The sequence below is a fragment of the Sorex araneus genome, chromosome 1, assembly GCF_027595985.1.
Source record: "Sorex araneus isolate mSorAra2 chromosome 1, mSorAra2.pri, whole genome shotgun sequence".
Taxonomy (NCBI): Eukaryota; Metazoa; Chordata; class Mammalia; order Eulipotyphla; family Soricidae; genus Sorex; species Sorex araneus.
Genome location: NC_073302.1, coordinates 22,322,254 through 22,344,713, shown reverse-complemented (window position 1 = coordinate 22,344,713; position 22,460 = coordinate 22,322,254). Strand labels below are relative to the sequence as shown.

Sequence of the window (22,460 nt, the reverse complement as noted above, 5' to 3'; positions counted from 1 at the left end):
AATTGACTGGAGGATTAGGGGGAGATGAGTTGTGAGGATTGGGAGTGGGTGGCGGGTAACCAACTCTTGGGGCTGGAGAGATGGTCACAGGGTAAGATAAGCCTCTTGCCCTGCAGGGGCCCCATCTGGCTTTGGTCCCGAGCATCACCAGGAGTGACCCTGGAGCGCAGAGCCAGGAGTAAGCCCTGAGTACTGCCAGGTGTGTCCCAAAGGCAAACCAAACAGCCTTGTTCATGTTTAGGGTGAGTTTGTTACTATCGACTCCGCATGTTTCCCTCTCCCTGTGGTTCAGGGCTTGAACCCAGAACCTCACGTGCACAAGCCACATGCAGCTGGGCTCCGTGCACCTCACTGTTCTCTGGCTTTCTTAGTTTTCCTTGGTGGCCAGCTGAGGTCAGCTGTCATGAAACAGCGCACGGAATTGCTGAGCTTTCAGATTCTGCCCCTGTCACTTAGGTTGGTGGGGATCAAGTTTCCACTTTCCCTGGGCTTCCCTGGACACATGCCAGGGTGGAAGCGAACAGCCAGCTCTGTCTGGGGAGGCAGCGAGGCCTCTCACTTCTCTCCCGCCTCAGCTGTGCCGAGACCTTCCCCGATTCCAGCCCCAGTGACTCTGGACGTGGCGTCTTCCTGGGCCGGATGGAGGAACCCACCCCTGTACTTCCTAGCCAGACTGATGGTTGATATTGATGGCCTTTCCTCAATGCAGCCTGTCCCTCTCTGGGTCTTTAACACATTCTGTCCTTGCAGTGTAGTCCCACTGTATTTCAAGACGGCATTTTTCTGGGGCCGGAGCGATAGCACAGCGGGTAGGGCGTTTGCCTTGCACGCAGCTGATCCAGGTTCGATCCCCGGCATCCCATATGGTCCCCCAAGCACTGCCAGGAGTAATTCCTGAGTGCAGAACCAGGAGTAACCCCTGAGCATCGCTGGGTGTGACCCAAAAAGCAAAAAAAAAAAAAAAAAGACAGCATTTTTCTCTTTTTATGTTGCTGTGTTCTGGAATTTCATTTTAGTTTTTCAGTTGGGGGCCACACCCAGCGGTACTCAGGGCTTCCTCCCGGCTCTGCACTCAGGGATCATTCCTGGCAGTGCTCAGGGGACGGTATGGGGTGCCAGGGATCAAACCTGCCATGTGCATGGCACGAGGCCAACTGCTGTACTGTCACTCTGGCCTGTTCTTCTGGAATTCTAGAAGTAGAAAGAGCTCAGTGTGTCTTTCAAAATGTATTTCCGGGGCTGAAGGGACACTACAAGCAGGCAGGGCTCTTGCCTGGCATGTGACCAACCCTAATTCAATCCCTGACACCCCATCTGGTCCCCTGAGCCACACCAGGTGTGATTCCTGAGCACAGAGCCAGGAGTTAGCCCTGGGCACTGCAAAGTGTGGTCCCAAACCAAAAACTAAAAAGCAATCAGGTAAGGTGCTATCTTTCCTCTGAAACCTACTGCTGTGTTTGTCATGGGCTGGAGCGATAGCACAGAGGGTAGGGCATTTGCCTTGCATGCGGCTGACCCGGGTTCGATTCCTCTGTCCCTCTCGGGGAGCCCAGCAAGCTACTGAGAGTATCCTGCCCATATAGCAGAGCCTGGCAAGCTACCCATGGTGTATTCCATATGCCAAAAACAGTAACAAATCTCACAATGGAGACTTACTGGTGCCCGCTGGAGCAAGTCAATGAACAATGGGACCACAGTGCTACAGTGTTACGATGCTTGTTATTTTCTGGCCACTCACTCTCACTCCCTGTAATTAATACTTGGAGCCTACAGTCTTCATTATGGCATTGCACTTTGTTTTTAGTTTGCTTTAGAGCTTTGAGGTTGGCTTCCATATCGTTTTATTTTCTGAGGCATCGCTGGCTTTTATAACAGATTTCATGACTCCACAGAGGTGGAGCAGATAGATTTGTTAAACTTTTTTTTTTTTTTGCTTTTTGGGTCACACCCAGCGATGCTCAGGGGTTACTCCTGGCTTTGCACTCAGGAATTACTCCTGGCGGTGCTTGGGGGACCACATGGGATGCCGGGGACCGAACCCGGGTCGGCTGCGTGCAAGGCAAACGCCCTACCCGCTGTGCTATCGCTCCGGCCCCAGATTTGTTAAACTTTTTCAGGTTTCATTTTACTCGGATATGTAAAGTTTGCTTCAGTTCTTATGAAGGAAGCTTTGTCATTATATATATATTTTATATATATAAAAATATATAATTATATATATTATATATAAAACTGTATCAGTGATATATATGTATATGATATATATATGTATCACTGTCATCCTGTTGCTCATCGATTTGCTCGAGTGGGCACCAGTAACATCTCCATTTGTCCCTGTCACATGCTAGTGTAGCCCAATGGCCCAAATGGTGTCTGTTCACTCCAGGAGTGCAAAGAGCCTGAGATTTTAGCAGTTTCTCCTTACTCGTCCTTCCCAACGTTGCTGTACTGGGGGCTCTTTCAGGGTCAGGGGAATGAGGCTCGTTATTGTTTCTGTTTTTGGCATATCGAATACGTCATGGATAGCTTGCCAGGCTCTGCCATGCGGGCGGGATACTCTCAGCTCTCCAAGAGGGATGGAAGCTCCAGGAAAAACTGCATCGGCTCTCTTCCGATGTGTGTGTGTGTGTGTGTGTGTGTGTGTGTGTGCGCGCGCGCGCGCGTGCGTGCATTGTGTGCTGCTGGTTTTGTTTTGAGCAGTGTTGACCTATAAATTAATGAAAAAAATTGTAATTTAATGGTAGTTTTTCTAAATATGAAACAATCCATTAATACCATTAACTTCGTTTCCTAGTTCCTCATTTTTGGGGTATTGTTAAATCTGCATGCTTTTAGCTTACTCATTGGATAATGTTATAAGTAGTTGAACATGATTGAGCTCTCAAGTATTTTGAATTTAACCAGGTTATTGTTCTTTAGAAATGCAAAGTTTTTGATCCTGATGCTCTTTTATGTATTAGTCATTTTTGCTAAGAAGAATATTTCCTGTTAGGAAAAAAAAAATTTTGCCATATGTGGGTGTATACTAAATATTTGTTGAGTTGCATAAAAAGAGCAATTTTAATGCTGCCAAGAGGAAGTTGGACATTTCGATATTGAGCAATTGCATTCTTTGTCCAAATATCCCACCCAGAAAAAGCTGATTCTTAGTGACAGTCTACAGGAAGTATTTTATTTCACAGATTATAAAATAACTTGTCAGACTAATATGACATGTAAACAATACATGTAAAATTGATTTGCCACTTCATTATAAAAAAGTATTTTAAGATTAAACCTAGATATATTTGATGGATTATTAGAGTGCTTTACAAATGGGATTTTTATAGGCTCAACATTATATGCAGACAGTTTTATATTTTTCCATGATGGAATGACTGGAGCGATAGCACAGTGGGTAGGCATTTGCCTTGCACATAGCCGACCCGGGTTTGATTCTTCTGTCCCTCTCAGAGAGCCCGGCAAGCTACCGAGAGTATCGTGCCCACATGGCAGAGCCTGGCAAGTTACCCGTAGCGTATTGGATATGCCAAAAACAGTAACAATAAGTCTCACAATGAGAGACGTTACTGGTGCCCACTCGAACAAATCGATGAGCAACGGGATGACAGTGACAGTGTTAAAAAGAAAAGTTATTTAAATAATTAGATTTTCTATCTTATAGTTCTAGAAGTTGGAAATGCAGATTCATTTTTGTGGACCCACCACAAGGGTAGGTAGGGTTCCATTCCTTCCAAAAGCTCCCGGCCCTATTTTTGTTTGCTTGTTATTTTGGTTCGGGGTCCACACCTGTTGGTGCGGCAGTTGGCCAGGTACAAGCTAAGTTGTACAAGACAAGCCACAGTTGGCCAGGTACAAGATAAGTGTTCTAACCCCTGTGCTATCTTTCTGGCCCTGTCCTGGTCTTTTCTGCACCTACATTCCTTGGTTCATAGCCCTGGCTGTCATCTCCAAAGTCAGCCACACGGCTACTTTTACTGACCTCTGCTCCTATCGTCACATAAAAAATAGAGGTAAAATTCACAGAGTAAACTCCACTGTTCCCAGGTGTGCAGTTCACTGGGTTTTTGTTGTTGATGTTGTGGCTGCAGGGCTCATACCTTGCTTTGCTTGGGGCCACTCAGTGCCAAGGATCCAACCCAGAGCCTCATCCATGCAGGACATCTGCTATACCCTTTGAACCACATCCTTGGCCCTCCGTCGCTTTGAATAGAATCACTGTGTTCTGTGAGGGCTACCACAGTGTAATTCTGGAGACTATTTTTTTTAACCTCAACAAACTGTATCCACTAAGCAATCACTTCTTATCCCCCCCTTTCTCTGACTCAGTTATCATATATGACACCGCTTGAACAAACATCCTTGTTTGAAGACTTGCTGTTTGTTCTCTTGGCTTTTCACCAAGAAGTGGAATGACAGGACCACCTGGTGCTTCTGTGTTTCAGTCTCTGAGGCCCTGCCACGCTCCTTTCCCAATGCTGCCCACGCAGCGTCTCCAGCAGGACCTCTGTCCCTCCACAGACTTGCAACACCTGCTGTTTTTCCTTGCTTGGCCATTCCCGCGGGCACAAAATAGTACTGCAAATGGGTTTAATTGGGGGGCTCCCAACTGGTGCTCAGGAGGTCTGGGGGCCCCACTGGCGATTCTTGGCTTTCCGGACCTTATGTTCAGTGCAAGGGGCTAAGGATTCGGTGCTGCTTGGGCCACCAGGGCTGCCCTGGTGGTGTTGGGGTCACCATGCTCGCACCCTGCAATACTGGTGGGGCGTAATGGGGTGCTAGAAATTGAACCCTGACATGGTCGGCATGTGCCCTAACTGCTGTACCATTTCCCAGGGATTCTCAGGTGTTTTTCTTTTCTTTTTTTTTAAATTTTTAATTTTATTTTATAAAGTAGTTCACAATATTTGATTACATTTAATATTCAAACACCAGTCTCACCACCACTACACCTTCCCACCACCATATTTTGGGTATTTCCATCCCAAACCCCAATCCCTGCCCCAAAGCAGAACCGAAATCATGTATTTTGTATTGTGTGTTATGAAAAAACACTGAAAATGCTACAAAAAAGTATTCTTAGAGGAAAGAATGTGGAGATTGTTGTATTTCACCCAGGGGCCACAAAGCCCTTCTATAAGAGATCACTAAAATGTTGTTAAAGGTTGAGCCTTGTGTGCTTTATATATATATATATCTATATATATATATATGTGTGTGTGTATATATATATATATACACACACACATATATATACACACACACCTGCAAAAGTGACACCTCACTGTCACTGTTGTCCCATTGCTCATCAATTTGCTCAAGCGGGTGCCAGTAATGCTTCCATTCATCCCTATCGCGTTCAGGTCAGGGGAATGTGGCGCATTATTGTTACTGTTTTTAGCATATCAAATACATTATGGGTAGCTTGCCAGGCTCTGCAGTGTGAGATTCTGCATCGCTCTCTTCCATGACCTTTGGTTTATAGTCTCTGGATCTTGGCCGTTGATGAGATTACATGGCGCTGGGGGCAGTTTGTGGGTATGACTGCCAAGCTGCTGGAAAACTGGGAATCTGGTGGAGGAGGCCCAGTCCTGATCCAAGTAGGCTTGGTAATCTCAGCCACGGTCCCGCATACCTGAGTTCCTCTGTCAGTTCCTTCATGGGTGAGGCTCGTCTGAGCATGTGAAGAGTGGCCTTGAGCATGGCTATGGCGGTGGCAGAATCTCCTGCCCCCTGCACCAGGCTGTCTTCACTGGGGCCTCCTCGGAGGGGGGCAGGTTGAATTTCCCTCCCTGCCCCAAGCAGATCCCCGGCAGCCAAAAACCTCCAGAACCCAGCTGCAGCCATTTGTGTGTGTATATGTGTGACTGATATATATATGTATATATATATATATCTCACTGTCACACTGTCATCCCGTTGCTCATCGATTTGCTCGAGTGGGCACCAGGAGCAATAGCATAGCAGGTAGGGCATTTGCCTTGCATGCAGCCGACCCAGGTTTGATTCCTCTGCCCCTCTCGGAGAACCTGGCAAGCTACCAAGAGTATCTCGCCTGCATGGTAGAGCCTGGCAAGCTACCTGTGGCGTATTGGATATGCCAAAAACAGTAACAGCAAGTCTCACAATGAAGACGTTACTTTTATATATATACATACATATATATATATATATATACATGTAAAAATAAATGTATATTTCCCTCTAAGAGTGGTTACCTTCTACTTTGAACCCTATCAAATGTGGTGCGGTAATCTTGGAGCATGGGTAGGGTGTGTGGTTTGAAGAATCGTGTGGCTGCAAATGCGGCCGCACAGTCCAGGGATGGATTCACTCATAGGTGAGGCTCAGTCTAAGCATGTGGAGAGTGGCAGTGAGCATGGCAGTGGCTGGATTGTGGAGATTTTCGGCTGCCAGGGCTGGGTCCCTTGGGGTGGGAAGGGGTCTCACCACCCCCTTCTAGGGCACCCTGAGTGAAACAGCCTGGTACAGGTTCTGGTGGCATGGTTATAGCAAGCATCATGTTATGCTCCCTTCCAGGAGAGAAGGACATGCAATCTGATTCCCAGATATTTTTCTTAAAGAAATATTTTGTTTTAGCACTGCAGAGTATATATATGTGTGTGTGTGTGTATCTATATATGTATGTGTGTATATGTGTATATATATACATATATAGATATATATGAAGTATACAGAGAGACCGCTCGAGAAATTTGACGATCAACGGATGATGATGATGAAGTAAACAGGGACTGGAGCAATTGCACAGCAGATAGGGCACTTGCCTTGTATGTGACCAACCCAGGTTTGATTCTCAGCATCCCCTCTGGTCCTGGAGCACCACCAGGACTAAATTATTGAGTGCAAAACCAGAACCAGGTATACCCCCTGAGCATCACTGGATGTGCCCCAAAAACCAAGGAATCAAAATTAAAAAGTAAAAATAAAAAATGTTTTTAAAGTATATGAAGTCTCCCCCTTTAGTTGGCTCCACTTTCCTAATGCTTCCAATTTGCAGTGTTTATGAATTAATAAGAGGGCTGGAGAGATAGTACAGTGGGTAGGGCACTCATCTTGCACACGGCTGACTTGGGTTCAATCCCCAGCACCACATGTGAACACTTGAGCCCACCATGAGTGATCCCTGTGTGCAGTCAGGAGTAAGTCCTGAGCATCACTGAGTGTGGACCCAAAACAAAACCAAAATAAAATTTAAAAAAGAAAGAAGGAAGAAAGAGAGAAAGAGAGGAAGAAAGAAAGAAAGAAAGAAAGAAAGAAAGAAAGAAAGAAAGAAAGAAAGAAAGAAAGAAAGAAAGAAAGAGGGAGGGAGGGAGGGAGGGAGGGAGGAAGGAAGGAAGGAAAGAAGGAAGGAAGGAAGAAAGAAAGAAAGAAAGAAAGAAAGAAAGAAAGAAAGAAAGAAAGAAAGAAAGAAAGAAAGAGCCTAATAAGGATGTCTGGCATTCGTCTGACGATCTCTCATGGCTTGGAGCTATATCAAGCTCTTCATTTGTGTTCTCTCTTAGTACTCTCTTTTGTATTATTTAAAGGCTGTAAATATCATCAGCAACCCTGACTCCCATGCACAGCCACTCAGAAGCTCATCCAAGGGTGAGGCTAACGATGGATGTGCTCCTCTAAGGCCCCCTGAGTGAGAGAAGGAACAGCTGTGGGGAGTCCCTGTGTACACTGGCGAGTAATAATGCTTAATACAGGCGGAAATTCTGTTTGCACAAGGATTCATGGGGGGGGGGGGTTCCTGGAAGTAGCAAGCTCCCTGGATTCATTAAACACGAAGCTCAGTGCAGTGTGTCTGAAGAATGGACAGCTCTTCCCAGAGACCTCCAGGGCTTTACATGAGGCACACCAAACCGTGTAGCGGCTCCTTCCCCTTCCTCCTAAGTTGTATTCAGCTCAGTCAGTCGGTGGGAGAGTACACACAACAGCACGCTAGCCATGGTAGCTGTAAGAGTATCAATTGCATTTGGAAAGAGGATGCTCAGGAATCATCTTTCCAGAGCAGTGTTACAGTGGCAAGTGTGAGCGGCATTTGAAGGCAGTGCCCAGGAGGGTTTTGTGTTGGGGACTGAGAAATCAAAGACAAGCGTGGAAACAAAGACAATACTTATTTTCTGAAAGGTTGAAGGAGACATGGCAAAAATGGAGAAGATTTGGATTAGAATTAGGAGATGGGTTAGGGATAGTTGAATCCCCCTCCCCACTAAAGAATTTCCTAGGGGCTGGAGCAGTAGCACAGCTGGTAGGGCGTTTGCCTTGCACTCGGCCGACCCGGGTTCGATTCCAAGCATCCCATAAGATCCCCTGAGCACCGCCAGGAGTGATTCCTGAGTGCAGAGCCAGGAGTAACCCCTGTGCATCGCCAGGTGTGACCCAAAAAGCAAAAAAAAAAAAAAGAATTTCCTAGGGACTCAGAGTGGGGGGTGGGGGGTGAGGTGGGGAGGGGTGGGTTGCTCTATGGCCTGCAGTTGAGGAAAACCAATCTGGCGCATTAGAAATCCCTGCTTTTCTGGCCACTTTTGTATAAGGCCCTGACATTTATTTATTTATTTATTTATTTATTTATTTATTTATTTATGATGACATCTTTAAATTGAATCACAGTGAGATGCATCGTTACAAAGTTGTTCATGGTTGGGTTTCAGTCATATAATGTTTCAACACCCGTCCCTTCACCAGTGTACATTTCCCACCGCCAGTGTCCCCAGTTTCCCTCCTGTCCCCACCTCCACCTCACCCCAACCAGGTCCCGACTGTTTATGATCACAAACGTTAACAGTACCAAGGATGAGCACTCTGTATTGCCTGTGGGTATCAGCGGATAATCATTGCTCATCCACTTCCTGCCTGAACGGTGGAAGTGGTCCTTAACGGGCTTGTTGACACACACTGACACAGTGCTTAAGCTCCTGGCACCAGGTGGGCAAGGAGACAGATGTGCATCGTTATGCTGCTGGTGCCTGCTCTGCCATTATGCGGTTATGTGATTATGCGATGGAAGGTTATGAACCATTTTTCTGGGGGCTGGGAAGCCAGGCTGCAGCAATGCCGCAGTGGCAGCAGCAGGTGTGGAGGACTTTGGGGTGAGTCCGCAGTCCTGGTCAGGGAGAGGTGACAGCACCTGTGAGTTTGGTTTGTTTTCCCCTAAACAGTGCTGTCGAGGGGCTGGAGTGATAGTACAGTGAGTCGTTTGCCTTGCACGCGGCCGATACGGGTTGGATCCCCAGCATCCCATCTGGTCCTCCAAGCACCGCCAGGAGTAATTCCTGAGTGCGGAGCCAGGAGCAACCCCTGAGCATTGCCGGGTGTGACCCAAGAAAGCAAAACAAACAAACAAAAAACAGCAGTGCTATTGATAGGCCGTCTGCTTTTTTTTTTTTTTTTTTTTTTGCTTTTTGGGTCACACCCAGCGATGCACAGGGGTTACTCCTGGCTTTGCACTCAGGAATTACTCCTGGCGGTGCTCAGGGGACCATATGGGATGCCGGGGATCGAACCCGGGTCGGCTGCATGCAAGGCAAACGCCCTACACTCTGTGCTATCGCTCTGGCCCCCGTCTGCATTTTTCTGTTCCTGTTGGCCACTTGTATATTTTCTTTGGAGAGATAGCAGATGACCTGCCCACTCCTATTCTTTTAGATTCCTTTTTGTCTGTTTGTTTTGGGATCGTACCTGGCTGTGCTCAGGGCTTGCTTCTGGCCCGGAGCCCAGAAATCACTCCTGCGAGGGCTCAGGGGACCCTTTGTGGTACCAGGGACCAAGCTGGCATCTGCGGTGTGCAAAGCAAAGGCCTCGACCCCTTTCCTATCTCTCTGGGCGTATTCTTTGCCCATGTCCTAATGTAAAGGTTCTCTTACTATTTCAGAACTGAAGCATTGTCAAGCCATGCAGTTGCCACTCACCCCGTGTGGTGGCAGTAAGGGGGAAGGCCTAGTAACTGAGTCTTTGATCAAGTCTTTGATCAAGCGTGGAAATAGGTCAGAACTCAGATTTCCCTTGGCAGCGAGATAGCTTTAAGTTGCTCACAGTACTGGCTCAATTAAATTGGATAGAGAACTTTAAATGGGATTTATGTTAAAGAACTTTTTGTTTTTTCTTTTTGGGTCACACCTGGCAATGCACAGGGGTTCCTCCTGGCTCTGCACTCAGGAATTACTCCTGGCGGTGCTCAGTGGGCCATATGGGATGCTGGGAATCGAACCCGGGTCAGCCATTAAAGAACTTTTACACATTCATCAGGACCTGTCCTGATGCAGGGGTCTGAAGATGGGACACCATGAGGATTAAGAAGACAAAACAGACCTAGAGAGAAAAGCGTGGGGCCGGGAGTGTTCGCACACCTGCTTCTCATCGCATCCCATGTTTATTCTCTTAGACCCACCGGAAGCGCATTCACAGACATTTGCCTGTGTTTGCTAATCTAACCAGGATGAGCTTTTATGGGGCCCAGAGACTGAAGGGACAGAAGTCTCTAAAGTGCATTTTCCTCAAAGGAGTCTTCTCGATGTAGCTGAGATAAAAGCTGTTATAAGACCCAGGGAGTTTTTCCATAGTGGGACTGCTTTCCAGGAAGTAAAGGAAACCATAAACTACATATCCAGCTCCTCTCCTCAGATTACCTCTTTTTATTTATTTATTTATTTATTTATTTGGCTATACTGGTAGTGTTCAGGACTTACTCCTGGTGGGCTTGGGAGACCTTTTTGGGAACCAAGGACCGAACCTGGGTTCATGATGTGCAAAGCAAACACCCTACCCGTGGTGCTATCGCTCTGGCCCCTCATCTTTTTTTTTTTTTTTTTTTTTTGCTTTTTTGGGTCACACCCGGCGATGCACAGGGGTCACTCCTGGCTCATGCACTCAGGAATTACTCCTGGCGGTGCTCGGGGGACCATATGGGATGCTGAGATTCGAACCCGGGTCGGCCGCGTGCAAGGCAAACGCCCTACCCGCTGTGCTATCACTCCAGCCCCTGGCCCCTCATCTTTTTAACTAAGTGTAATCATCTCCGACAACTATTTGCACATCAACCTAAGTTGAAAAAAATATCAACTTAGAAAAGTTTTCTTACTCTTGATTCTTTCACGAGCAAACTGGGGGGCATGGACTCATCATACCTCTCAAGACATTTCTGCAGGCTGATGCTGGTTGTTTTCCCTGACTAGCTTGCTTTTTTTACTCTCACTTTCTCCTTAGATTGCTTCTGTGCCAGCTAGGTAAAGAGATCTGTACCACTGGGCTTACTGGATAAAGACTGATTGTTTTCTCAATTCCAGGGACAATGATCCAGTGTTCTAGTTCTTTCCCTTTTTTGGGTGTGTGTATATGGGGGGGGGGGCACTGGGAAGGCTTGTGGGGAGTTCCCAGGCAGTTCTCAGGGGACTTGGGGCCACTCCAGAGATGTTCTGCCAACTGGCCCAGACGATTTGCTCAGGCTAGGTGATGCAGTGTTGCTCAGGCCCATCAGTGCTGGGGACCACCAGGGCCATACCCACCCTTGCTGAGGGCCAAGGGGGCATGTCCGGTTCTTGTGTCCTACAGCCAGTAGGGTTTGACTATTTCTGTATTTTCCAGAATGATTTTTACAGACTGCGTAAAAGCCTACTGTGTTAAAATGCAGTTAAATGTGGTTGTGTTCAATACAGTTCTCCAGGCCAGAGAGATAGTACAAGGAGTAAGGCACTATCCTTGCAGGTGATCAACCCCACTTCAAGCCCTGACACCCTTTAGGGGGGACCCCTGAGCATCACCAGGAGTGATCCCTGAACATGTGTGGCCCTCACACATAAAATTCAGTGAAACAGCAATGAAAGAGCTAAGGTTCTTACCTGACAGGATACGGGGGCTTTGGGGGGAGTCTGGTGGTTTTCAGCCTCATCAGTTCCTCTGAGCCATCTTCTCCTCATCCCCCTAGCCTCTTCCTGAGAAATTTGTGGTGAAGGGTGTGGTGGACCGTTTCTCAGAAGAGTTCGTGGAGACCAGAAGAAAAGCTTTGGATAAATTCCTGAAGAGGATCACGGACCACCCCGTACTCTCTTTCAACGAACACTTGCATGTCTTCCTGACGTCCAAGGTAAGAAGACTCTTTCCTCTTTCCTCCTCCGCTGGCCTTCGGGCTCTTTCTCTCCAGCCCCCCCCTCCCCCCCCCCCCCCCCCCCCGTGAGCTGTCACAGGCAGCTGCAGAGGCGGCTGGGGGTGAGTGGGAGGGCTTTGGGGTTTCTAGGATTCCCGGCTGGAGACTCTTCCCTGAGCTGCAGAACTGAGGGAGGGTGAGGTGGATCCGAGCAGCAGTGGCGCGGGAGGGAGGAAGGGAGCCCTGATGTGGTGGTGAGAAGGCGCCTAACAGCCGCCTGAGGGCATTCAGGGCGCACCTCAGATACAGCTGAGGCGCCCGGGGGGCAGGGATTTTGTTCTTGCCCAAGGGGTGCCACACACGAGGGCTGTTGGCTCTTCAGGCCCCACTTTTCCTTCGTATCCTTCAGCCTGATGCCGGGAGTTCAGCATCTTCTTGCCACGGTGAGGACACGGGCAGGCGCTGGCCAGAGAGGCGCGGGCACAAGCCCATGGCCAGATTCTCTGTCCACTAAGATCTTAGTGGATGGTGGTGACACTGGAGGAGGTGCCGTTCTCTACACTATGGAAACCACTTGGCAAAGTCCTTCGATGGTTTTGGATTTGCATTTTTTCCAAAAACCGCAGTGGGCATTTAGCCTCTGGGGTGACATTCCCATTCATCTTTTTATTTCTCCAGAGGGCCTTTTCCGCCGCAGGTTACAAAACCAAGCAATTTGGTGGCTGGATCTCATTCAGTGTCTAGGCAAAGTAAAAACATCGCCTGTTCTCCAAAAGCATAACTTGACTGTCAGCCAAGTTATACCTCTGATCCAGACAGGCCGTCAAGGCTTTTTTGTTCATTTATTTGTTTTGTTTGGGGAGCCACACCCAGCGATGCTCAGGATATACGCCTGGCTCTACACTCAGGAATCACTCCTGGCGGGCTTGAGGGACCATATGGGATGCCAGGGATTGAACTGGATCAGCCATGTGCAAGGCAAGCATCCTACCCACTGTATTATTGCTCTAGCTTCTTGTCATCTTTTTTTTTTTTTCAATTTTAAAATTAATTTTAAGATTAATTTAAATTTATTTATTTTGGCTTTTTGGATCACACTCAGCAATGGATGCTCAGGGGTTACTCCTGGCTCTGCACTCAGGAATCACTCCTGACGGTGCTTGGGGGACCATATGGGATGCTGGGGATTCAAACCTAGGTTGACCGCGTTCAGGGCAGACACCCTACCTGCTTGTACTCTCCCTCCGGCCCCATTGTCATCTTTCTTGAACATAGAGACAAAGGGTGGTGGGGGGGAGCTTGGGCCTGGGAGTTCAGAATCCATGCGAAGAGTAAGTGGGAAAGATTGTGTGACATTTGCTTCCGGGCCAGGCAGTGTGAAACAATGAGGGGAAAAGGGGCTTTCCACGTGCCAGTCACAGCCCTGCTGCATTATTGGGCTTTAAGAAGAATGAATCCTAGTCCCAGTTTAGCTGAACTTGCTGAACAAAATGAATGAAATAGCCTCTTTACAGGTTACAAGTTTACAAGTTTCAAAATGTATGTAACATGCCGTTTGTCGTCTTACCCATTTTAAGCGGGACGTTGCAGGGGCCAAGGATATGGGCACAGTAGCAGAGCATGCCTTGCCTATGCCACATCCTGATTGGTCCCTGGAACTGCAAATAAACCAGACAAGCAAACCAAAAAAGCCCCGCATCAAGAAAGAACAACAGCGAAACTCACCACCTAGCGAGGCACCCTCCAAATAAACTCCAGTCTGTGCAGTACACTCACCTTGTAGCACTGTATCACTGTCATCCCGTTGCTCATCGATTTGCTTGAGCGGGCACCAGTAACGTCTCCATTATGAGACTTGCTGTTACTGTTTTTGGCATAGTGAATGCACCATGAGTAGCTTGCCAGGCTCTGCCGTGCGGGCGGGGTACTCGGACTGGAGTGATAGCACAGCAGGTAGGGCGTTTGCCTTGCACGCGGCCGACCTGGGTTCAGTTCCTTCGTCCCTCTCAGAGAGCCCGGCAAGCTACTGAGAATATCCCGCCCGCTCACATTGTAGTACAGATAATCTCCAAAGGTTTTGCCACAGTGCGAACCTAGAACTCTATCCTTATTAAACCCTGGGCCCCTTATCCCACTCCCCTGCCCCCAGCCCCACCATAATTTAACGCCCCTTCAGTATCTTGGCCTTATTCTGTTTTTTTTTTCCTTTTTGGGTCACACCCGGCAATGCACAGGGGTAACTCCTGGCTCTACACTCAGGAATCACCCCTCAAAGTGCTCAGAGGACCATATGGGATGCTGGGAATCGAACCCGGGTCGGCCGCATGCAAGGCAAACGCCCTACCCACTGTACTATTGCTCCAGCCCCATCTCGGCCTTATTCTGACCCATGTACTTTTCTGCCCCACCTAATGCAGAAGCATTTTCCTTCATCACAATGACAGGTTTTGTTTTGGCATCTTGGAGGAGGCCGTTTATTCCCAGCTCAGTGCTCGGGGAACTTTCTTGGCACTTTGGGGACCAGGCAGTAGCAGGGATCAACCCGGGTGCTCCCGGAGCACAGCCCACGCCCCAGCCGCCCTTGAGCTCTCTCCTCAGCCTGGCTTTCGTTCCCATCTCTTAGCATTCCGGATGATTTATTCTTGTGCTGCCAGGATTGAATCCAGGTTCTCACTCCGAGGCAGCCGCAAGTGCTCTCTTGCTGAGCTACAGCTCAGGCTCCTTGTAACTAAGTAACTAAGTAACTTTACTCCACCCTCCTTAGCTTTGAGGTTCTCTTTGCAAGTCCTGCTTGAACTAAAGCGTCTTAGATCCTGCCCTGCGCTAAAAATCCTGTCTCCAAAAGCAAATGCCAGACCACTGAGGCACACTTTATGGTTCTGTGAGAGCCCGGTATCTCTGTTGTTTTGGGGGGGAGATTGGGGGCCTCCTCAGCAGGGCTCAGAAGATCTGGGGGTTCCACCAACAATACTCAGCCAGCACAAGGGCCTGAGGCCAGATTGCTGCTTGGCCCTGGGGTGCTGGAGACACCCGGCTAGCTGCTGTGGTTGGGGGCCTGCAGGGCTGCCCCCTGCCCCCCAGTAGTGTCTGGGCGGACCCCGTGTCTCTGAGTATCCAGGTGAGAATTAGGCTAGAATGGGGGAGATGGAGTCTTTCGAACATTCTCACGGGCAGCCCTGCTTTGAAAGGGAGGGAGAAGAGGGAGTTGCCGCTGTTTTGTTCTCTTATTTGGGGGCCGGGGGAGCACCCCCGAAGTGTGCCGGGCCTGCTTCTGGCTCCTGGCTGAGGGAGGGTGCTGTTCCTGGCAGTGCTGGAGAACCATGTGGTACTGGCGTGGACCTGGGGCTCCGGCATGCGACACCCACTCTCTGGTCCTGGGACCCCTCTTCTTATGACGGACCCACCTTGCGTATCCCCCCACCCCCCGTGCCACGAAGGAATCACCCCGGAACATGCAGACAGAGAGGCCAGGCTAGGGCCCTGCAGGGGTGGCTAGGAAGGGGGAACCATCAGCGGAAGTGAAGAGCTTGGCTGCCGAGAGGGAGGGAGAAGTGAAACCAGGAAGACACGCAAGGGGCCCCAGCCCGGGAACTGTGTCGGCAGGGCCGGGCCAGGGCCAGCTGCTCCCCGGGACTCCCCGTTTGCTGCCCCTGCTAGTGTCTGCTGGTCTCTGTCTCCTGCTCTCCCGGCAGACCCGCCCTCGGTGCTAAGGAGGAGTAATAGACTTTGAAAACATTTCCTACATAACTACATAGAATTATGCTGATAACTAAAGTCACTGTAGGTTGTTTTGATGAATGTGAACAGCTGGGACACAGATAGTACAATAGAACAGGAAGCTCAGCTAGCCTGTATGATTATTAACATTTATGATTATTAAAATCTTAATATAGGGACTGGAGCGATAGCACAGCGGGTAGGACGTTTGCCTTGCACACGGCCAAGCTGGGTTCGATTCCCAGCATCCCATATGGTCCCCCGAGCACCACCAGGAGTAATTTCTGAGTACAGAGCCAGGAGTAACCTCTGTGCATTGCTGACTATGACCCAAAAAGCAAAAAAAAAAAAAAATCTTAATATATATTAACTGATGTTATACACCAAATTGGGCTGGAGTGTTAGCACAGTGGGTAGGGTGTTTGCCTTTGCACATGACCAACCCGGGTTTGATTCCTCCACCCCTCTCGGAGAGCCCGGCGAGTTACTGAGAGTATCTCTCCCACACAGCAGAGCCTGGCAAGCTACCCGTGGCGTATTGGATATGCCAAAAACAGTAACAAATAAGTCTTACAATGGAGACATTACTGGTGCCTGCTCAAGCAAATTGATGAGCAATGGGATGACAGTGACAGTGATACGCCCAACTATATTTCAGCTTATATCCCATGCATTAACTCAAATAGCACAGTGGTAGGACATTTGCCTTGCATGCAGCCGACCTGGGTTCGATTCCTCCGCCCCTCTTGGAGAGTCCAGCAAGCTACCAAGAGTATCCTGCCCACACAGCAGAGCCTGGCAAGCTACCCGTGGCATATTCAATATGCCAAAAAACCAGTAACGAGTCTCACAATGGAGACTTACTGGTACTCGCTCGAGCAAATCGATGAGCAACGGGATGACAGTGACAGTGACAATACATTTGATCATGATATTATATTAAAACTATGAATATTAATACATACATGATGGAATCTATATGCAGGAGAGAGACAGCCTACACATATGTATATGTACACATATATACTAGTAAAGGAAGCAACACAGGCAAAATATAAATTATTTTCACATTCTACTTGTGCGGAGGGTGAATACCAGGCACAGCCGTCTGTCTCCTCTGGAGAAGTATCTCTCAAAACTGAGGGGCCATCCTGGAGTGGCTTGGTGCCAGGTGGTGCTGGGCATTGAACCTGGGGCCTTGCATATTCCAGGCATGTGCTCTGCCACTTGAACGTCGCCTCGGCTCCCTCTGAAGCCACGTCTGAGGGCACCATGGGAGCGAGTGACCCAGCGGGCCCGCTTAGCGTTCCCTGGCAGGATTCTCGGGACCCGCTTAGCGCACCTTGGCAGTGGCGGGACCCAAGAGTGTCATGCTACAGTGCGGGGCCTACCTGAGTCACTCCAGGGCTGTACCTGGCCATGCTCGGGGACCTTGTGCTGCCAGGAACTGAACCGGGGTCAGGAGCGTGCCAGGTGTGCACCCCCGTGGCTGTGCTTCCCCCTGGACCCACAGATTTGCCCCTGAAGTCTAAATCCATGGGAGCCCCACCAAGGCCTTGACCAAGGGATTTGGGGTGAAAGAGAGTTTTTTGGGTTGTGGTTACAGCATTTGTCTGTTCCTTTTCTTTCCTTTTTCCCTTCCTTTTCCCTGTCTTTTCTTTCTTTTCTTTTTTGGCTTTTGGGTCACACCCAGTGGTGCTCGGGGTTTACTCCTAGCTCTGTGCTCAGGACTCAGTCCTGGCGGTGCTCGAGGGATCATTACAGGATGATGCCTGGGATCGGACCCAGGTTGGCGGCGTGCAAGGCAGACACCCTCTCCGCCTGCACTATCGCTCTGGCCTCTAGAGCAGCTTCCTTGACCTGAGAGTTTGGTGGGTCCTCCCTCCCCCTCTTCCTGTCATCCTGCCTCTTGTTTTCTGCTCCCCACCCACTGTTCTCTGCTTCCCAGCCGGGCCGTGAGTTTGGGGGAAAGATTGGTCAATGAATGCCGGCCTCTCAACACTCACATTTTCTGCCTGAAGACATCTTAAGACATTTGATATGAAAGAGAGGGACATGTGTTGTTTTTTTTTTTCCTTTATTTCATTTGTTTAGAAATTTAATGAAAGGCCCAAGAGAGAGCACAGCGGGTATAGTGCTTGCCTGGTCTCCCACCCACCCTGGTTCAGTTCTCAGCACCATACATGGTACCAAGAGCACCGCCAGGGGTCACCCTTGAGCATTGCCAGGTGTGGCCCACTGACCCCAAATTAATTAATTTGTTGGTTAATTTTGGTTAATTACTGTGTGCGTGGGGGGGGGGGGGCTGGGGCGATAGCACAGCGGGTAGGGCATCTGCCTTGCACGTGGCCGACCCGGGTTTGATTCCTCCAGCCCTCTCGGAGAACCCGGCAAGCTACCGAGAGTATCTCGCCTGCACGGCAGAGCCTGGCAAGCTACCTGTGGTGTATTTGATATGCCAAAAACAGTAACAACAAGTCTCACAATGAGACGTTACTGGTGCCCGCTCGAGCAAATCGATGAGCAGCAGGATGACAGTGATTGTGTGTGTATATGTGAGTGTGTGTGTGTGTTGGGAAGAGAGCCAGTGCCGAGGAGTTGGGCCCACGAGCTCAGTGCCTGTCCTCTGAGTCCGTTTCCGTCGGGAGCCCCTAGACACGGCCGGCCTGCCTCTGTCCCCATGCCGGAGCCCGCTGAGCACGTCTGTCCTCCTGTCCTCTTCCCTAGGACCTGAATGCCCACAAGAAGCAGGGGATGGCGCTGCTGACGCGCGTGGGCGAGTCGGTCCGGCACGTCACCAGCGGCTACAAGCTGAGGAGTCGGCCCCTGGAGTTCGCAGCCATTGGGGAGTACTTGGACACGTTTGCGCTCAAGCTGGGAACCATTGATCGCATCGCCCAGCGGATCATCAAGGAAGAAATAGGTGAGGGCGGGAGGCGGAGTTCGGCGGGTAAAGCCCCCTCAACCTGGGCCCCAGGCAGGGTCCCCCGAGCCCCGGTAGGAGTCAGCCCTGTGCACAGCCGGGTGTGGCCCCAAAACCACACCGAAAGGAGAAATAAAGTAAGCTTGTGGCGGCTATGTCCATCCCCCTCGGGCCCAGGGGCCCTGCGGGACAGGTCCTGACAAGCCCCCGCCCGCCCAGCTGCCCCTGTGCTGTGCAGAGCAATTGGCATCCTCGTTCCTAAAGCTTGTGCATGCCGAGGAAGGAGGTGGCAGCTGTGGCCGGGGTGGGGGGGGGGGGTCGTCAGGGTGTCCCTCTCCCTCCACCTCCTCGCTCCCTTCCACCTTGTGTTTGCTTCCCCACAACCAGCTGCCACTGCTGAGCCTCTAGACTATTCTACATGCCTCTCTGATCTTCTCTCCCGTGCCCGGGAGAGAGAGTGAGGAGGAAACACACCCCAGGCCCCGCTCTGTCGGGCAGAGGCATGTGAGCAGGCCCGGCGGGGCCCTGCTGGCCAGAGTTCTGATCCTGACCAACTTCCAGCCTTAATGCACCTGCCCGGGTCCTGCTCTCTTTCACCCTCTCGCTGCTCAGCCTTGACCTGTGGGGTCCCCCAGGCCTTGCTTTCTGCCTCCCTGTTGCAGCCACCCCCATTTCCTGTGCTCCCAGCATGCTGAGACCTGGGTCACCTCCCACCCGGGCAGACTGGGCGGGCTGCAGCTGTGTTCACGTCCTCGAAGTCACATTCTTTGAGACACAGCAAGAAGCATTTTTCTTTTTTTTTTCTTTTTCTTTTTGGGTCATACCTGGCGATGCACAGGGATTACTCCTGGCTCTGCACTCAGGAATTACCCTTGGCAGTGCTCAGGGGACCATATGGGATGTTGGATCCAACCAGGGTTGGCCACGTGCAAGGCAAACGCCCTCCCTGCTGTGCTATCGCTCCAGCCCCAAGAAGCATTTTCCTGAGGCTTCCTGTCCACTGAAAGGTGACCACAGTGCTGTCCCGTCCAGGCAGTCCTGCTGGAGGACGCCGGCCAGGCTTTCTCTGCAGAGGGAGCCAGCACTTTTCCTTGCCACCGTGCTTTAATTCCCCCGCCTTGCAGGGACTGTGGGGGGTCGGAGTTAGCTCTAGGGGCCAGAGGATCCCGTGAAGTAAGTTCCGATGAGCCGAGGCACTGAGGGTGACCCCGAGTGAGGGAGCCTACCGATTAGTATCAAAATGGTCCAGAGAAATTCCGTTATTTCTCCATGGTCTCTGACTCCCCCCCTCCCCACCCCCCTACACCAGCATTTTTATAATCAGGGACCACGTGGCTCTCTGTGGGCCCCCAGGATATTCCCAGCATGCCACCAGTGAAAACTAAGTGAATGGCAGACCACCACACAATACCCGGGTGCCAGCGACACCCTGGACAGGACAGAGGAAGGAAACAAGGTCGAAGGGTCCGTGTCAGGACGGAGGCGGAGAGCACTGGGCCTGATCTGCGAGGAACTCTGTCCCCGTGGCCTGTTAGAATTCTGCTTCCCGGGCAGAGTGGTCGTACAGAGGGCCTGGCGCCTGCCCTGCTCCTGTGTGCCATCCATTTTGCCCCCTCGCACCCCCTTTGGATCCCCCGAGCCCTGCCAGTTGTGATCCCAGAGCACAGAGCCAGGACTTGAGAACCACTGGGTGTGACCCCTAAAAGCAACCGACCAAGCAAAAATAACACTTCTGCTTCCCTGGATGGTCGTCTCTGAGAGTGGCTGGGGATTTCGTAGCTCCTACCACTATCCCCCAGAAGCCACTGTGGTCTCGGCGTTATCTGGGGTGAAAGCATTCTCCTGGGGTGGCATCCCCACCCACCTGATGGTCTAGCTGCGATATCAATTTCTATTTTTTTAAAGTTCTTTTTCTCTCTCTCTCTCCCTTAAAAATTTTTTAAAAATTATTATTATTTTATTATTATTATTATTATTATTTGCTTTTTGGATCACTTATCAATGAACAGGGGTTACTCCTTGCTCTACACTCAGGAATTACTCCTGGTGGTACTCAGGGGACTCTGGGATGCTGGGGATTGAATCCGGGTCGGCCTCGTGCAAGACAAACACCTTACCCGTTGTACTATCGCTCCAGCCCTTAAAAAGTACTTGATTTTATTTTTAACGCTAGCTTTTTAGAAATGAAAAAACAAATCATGTTACTAGCCAGGCATGCTTAAGGAGAGAGCATGTTCAGACGAAACCAAACCGGAACTAACCCTGGGGTTCTGGCAGTGGGGCCCGTGGAGTAGCAGGGGGTGATGGGGGCTCTGGGCGGGGCTGGCAACATCCATCTGAAGAAGTGTGACACTACCCTGGCACTGTACACAGTGTGGTGAATGGTCATTTCCTCAAATCAAACAAAACGAAAATGAAAATGGAAAAAATTAATAAATGAAACAGAACAAACCAACAACCCAAAGCTTACAATGTGCAAACGAAACAAAACACACCTGCAGGCATAACAAATACAGGCGAGTGTGCGGGGAGAGGGGACGGCCCAGGAAACACACTTGAGTGTTGCTAGCCCTGTGCATTGTATTTACTTGTTCTTTTTTTTTTTTAAATTTTGTGAATTTTTTTATTTTAATGAATCACCGTGAGATACAGTGACAGACTTACAAACTTGCATGATTACGTTTCGGTCATACAATGTTCGAGTACCCATCCCTCCACCCGTGCCTGTTCTCCACCACCAACGCTCCCAGTATCCTTCCCTCCACCCCCACCCCTTCCCACCACCCCTCCCACCCCCGCCTCTGTGGCAGGCACATTCCCTCTTACTCTCTCTCTCTCTCCTTCTGGGTGTTACGGTTTGCAAGACAGGTACTAAGCGGCCATCATGTTTGGTCCATAGTCTACTTTCAGCACACGTCTCCCATCCCGAGTGAGCCCTCCGAGCATCATTTACTTTATTTACTTGTTCTTATGTTCCCAGGCTTAGGACCTTAGGATTTTTCCCCGGCGTTACTGTTTGTCCTCGTGGTGGTGCTCCCGGATGCTCCCTGGCCGTGTTCTCATGGGTTTCTCCCCTCTCCAGAGTACCTCGTGGAGCTGAGAGAGTACGGGCCCGTGTACTCCACGTGGAGCGCCCTGGAGGGGGAGCTGGCCAGACCCCTCGAGGGGGTGTCCGCGTGCATCGGCAACTGCTCCACAGCCTTGGAAGAACTGACGGACGACATGACGGAGGACTTCCTGCCCGTGCTCAGGGAGTACATCCTCTACTCCGACTCCATGAAGGTGAGCAGGGTGCCCCCTCTGGCCGAGGACCATCAGAACCCTCTGGATCCGCCCTCATCTACCCTGAGCCGGTGCAGGGTTCCAACCTCCTGGGTGCGCAGGATCAGACGTGTGGGTCTGTCCTGACGGACATGGCAGTGGAACACTGGCAGTGGAGCATGAGTCGGAAATGAGTTCAAGTGGTTGGAAATTTTTTTTTCAACTGTTCTCTGAAAGGGGCTGGAGCGATAGCACAGCTATAGAGCGTTCGCCTTTCACGCGGCCGACCCGAGTTCGATTCCTCCGCCCCTCTCGGAGAGCCTGCAAGCTACCGAGAGTATCGAGCCCGAGAGGCAGAGCCTGGCAAGCTACCCATGGCGTATTAGATATGCCAAAAACAGTAACAATAAGTCTCACATTGAGAGACGTTACTGGTGCCCGCTTGAACATGATGAGCAACGGGATGAC

At 50.2% G+C, this 22,460-nt stretch overlaps 1 protein-coding gene across 2 annotated transcripts in view; it reads left to right on the top strand.

Annotated features, from left to right (window-relative positions):
• Positions 1–22,460, top strand: part of SNX30 (sorting nexin family member 30) — a 115,332-nt gene that overhangs the window by 75,545 nt on the left and 17,327 nt on the right. For both annotated transcript variants that reach the window (XM_055124175.1, XM_055124176.1), the window contains exons 4-6: positions 11,933–12,091; positions 18,536–18,731; positions 21,814–22,013. In XM_055124175.1, the coding sequence (XP_054980150.1) occupies positions 11,933–12,091; positions 18,536–18,731; positions 21,814–22,013 (555 nt within the window). The remainder of the gene's footprint in view (positions 1–11,932; positions 12,092–18,535; positions 18,732–21,813; positions 22,014–22,460) is intronic.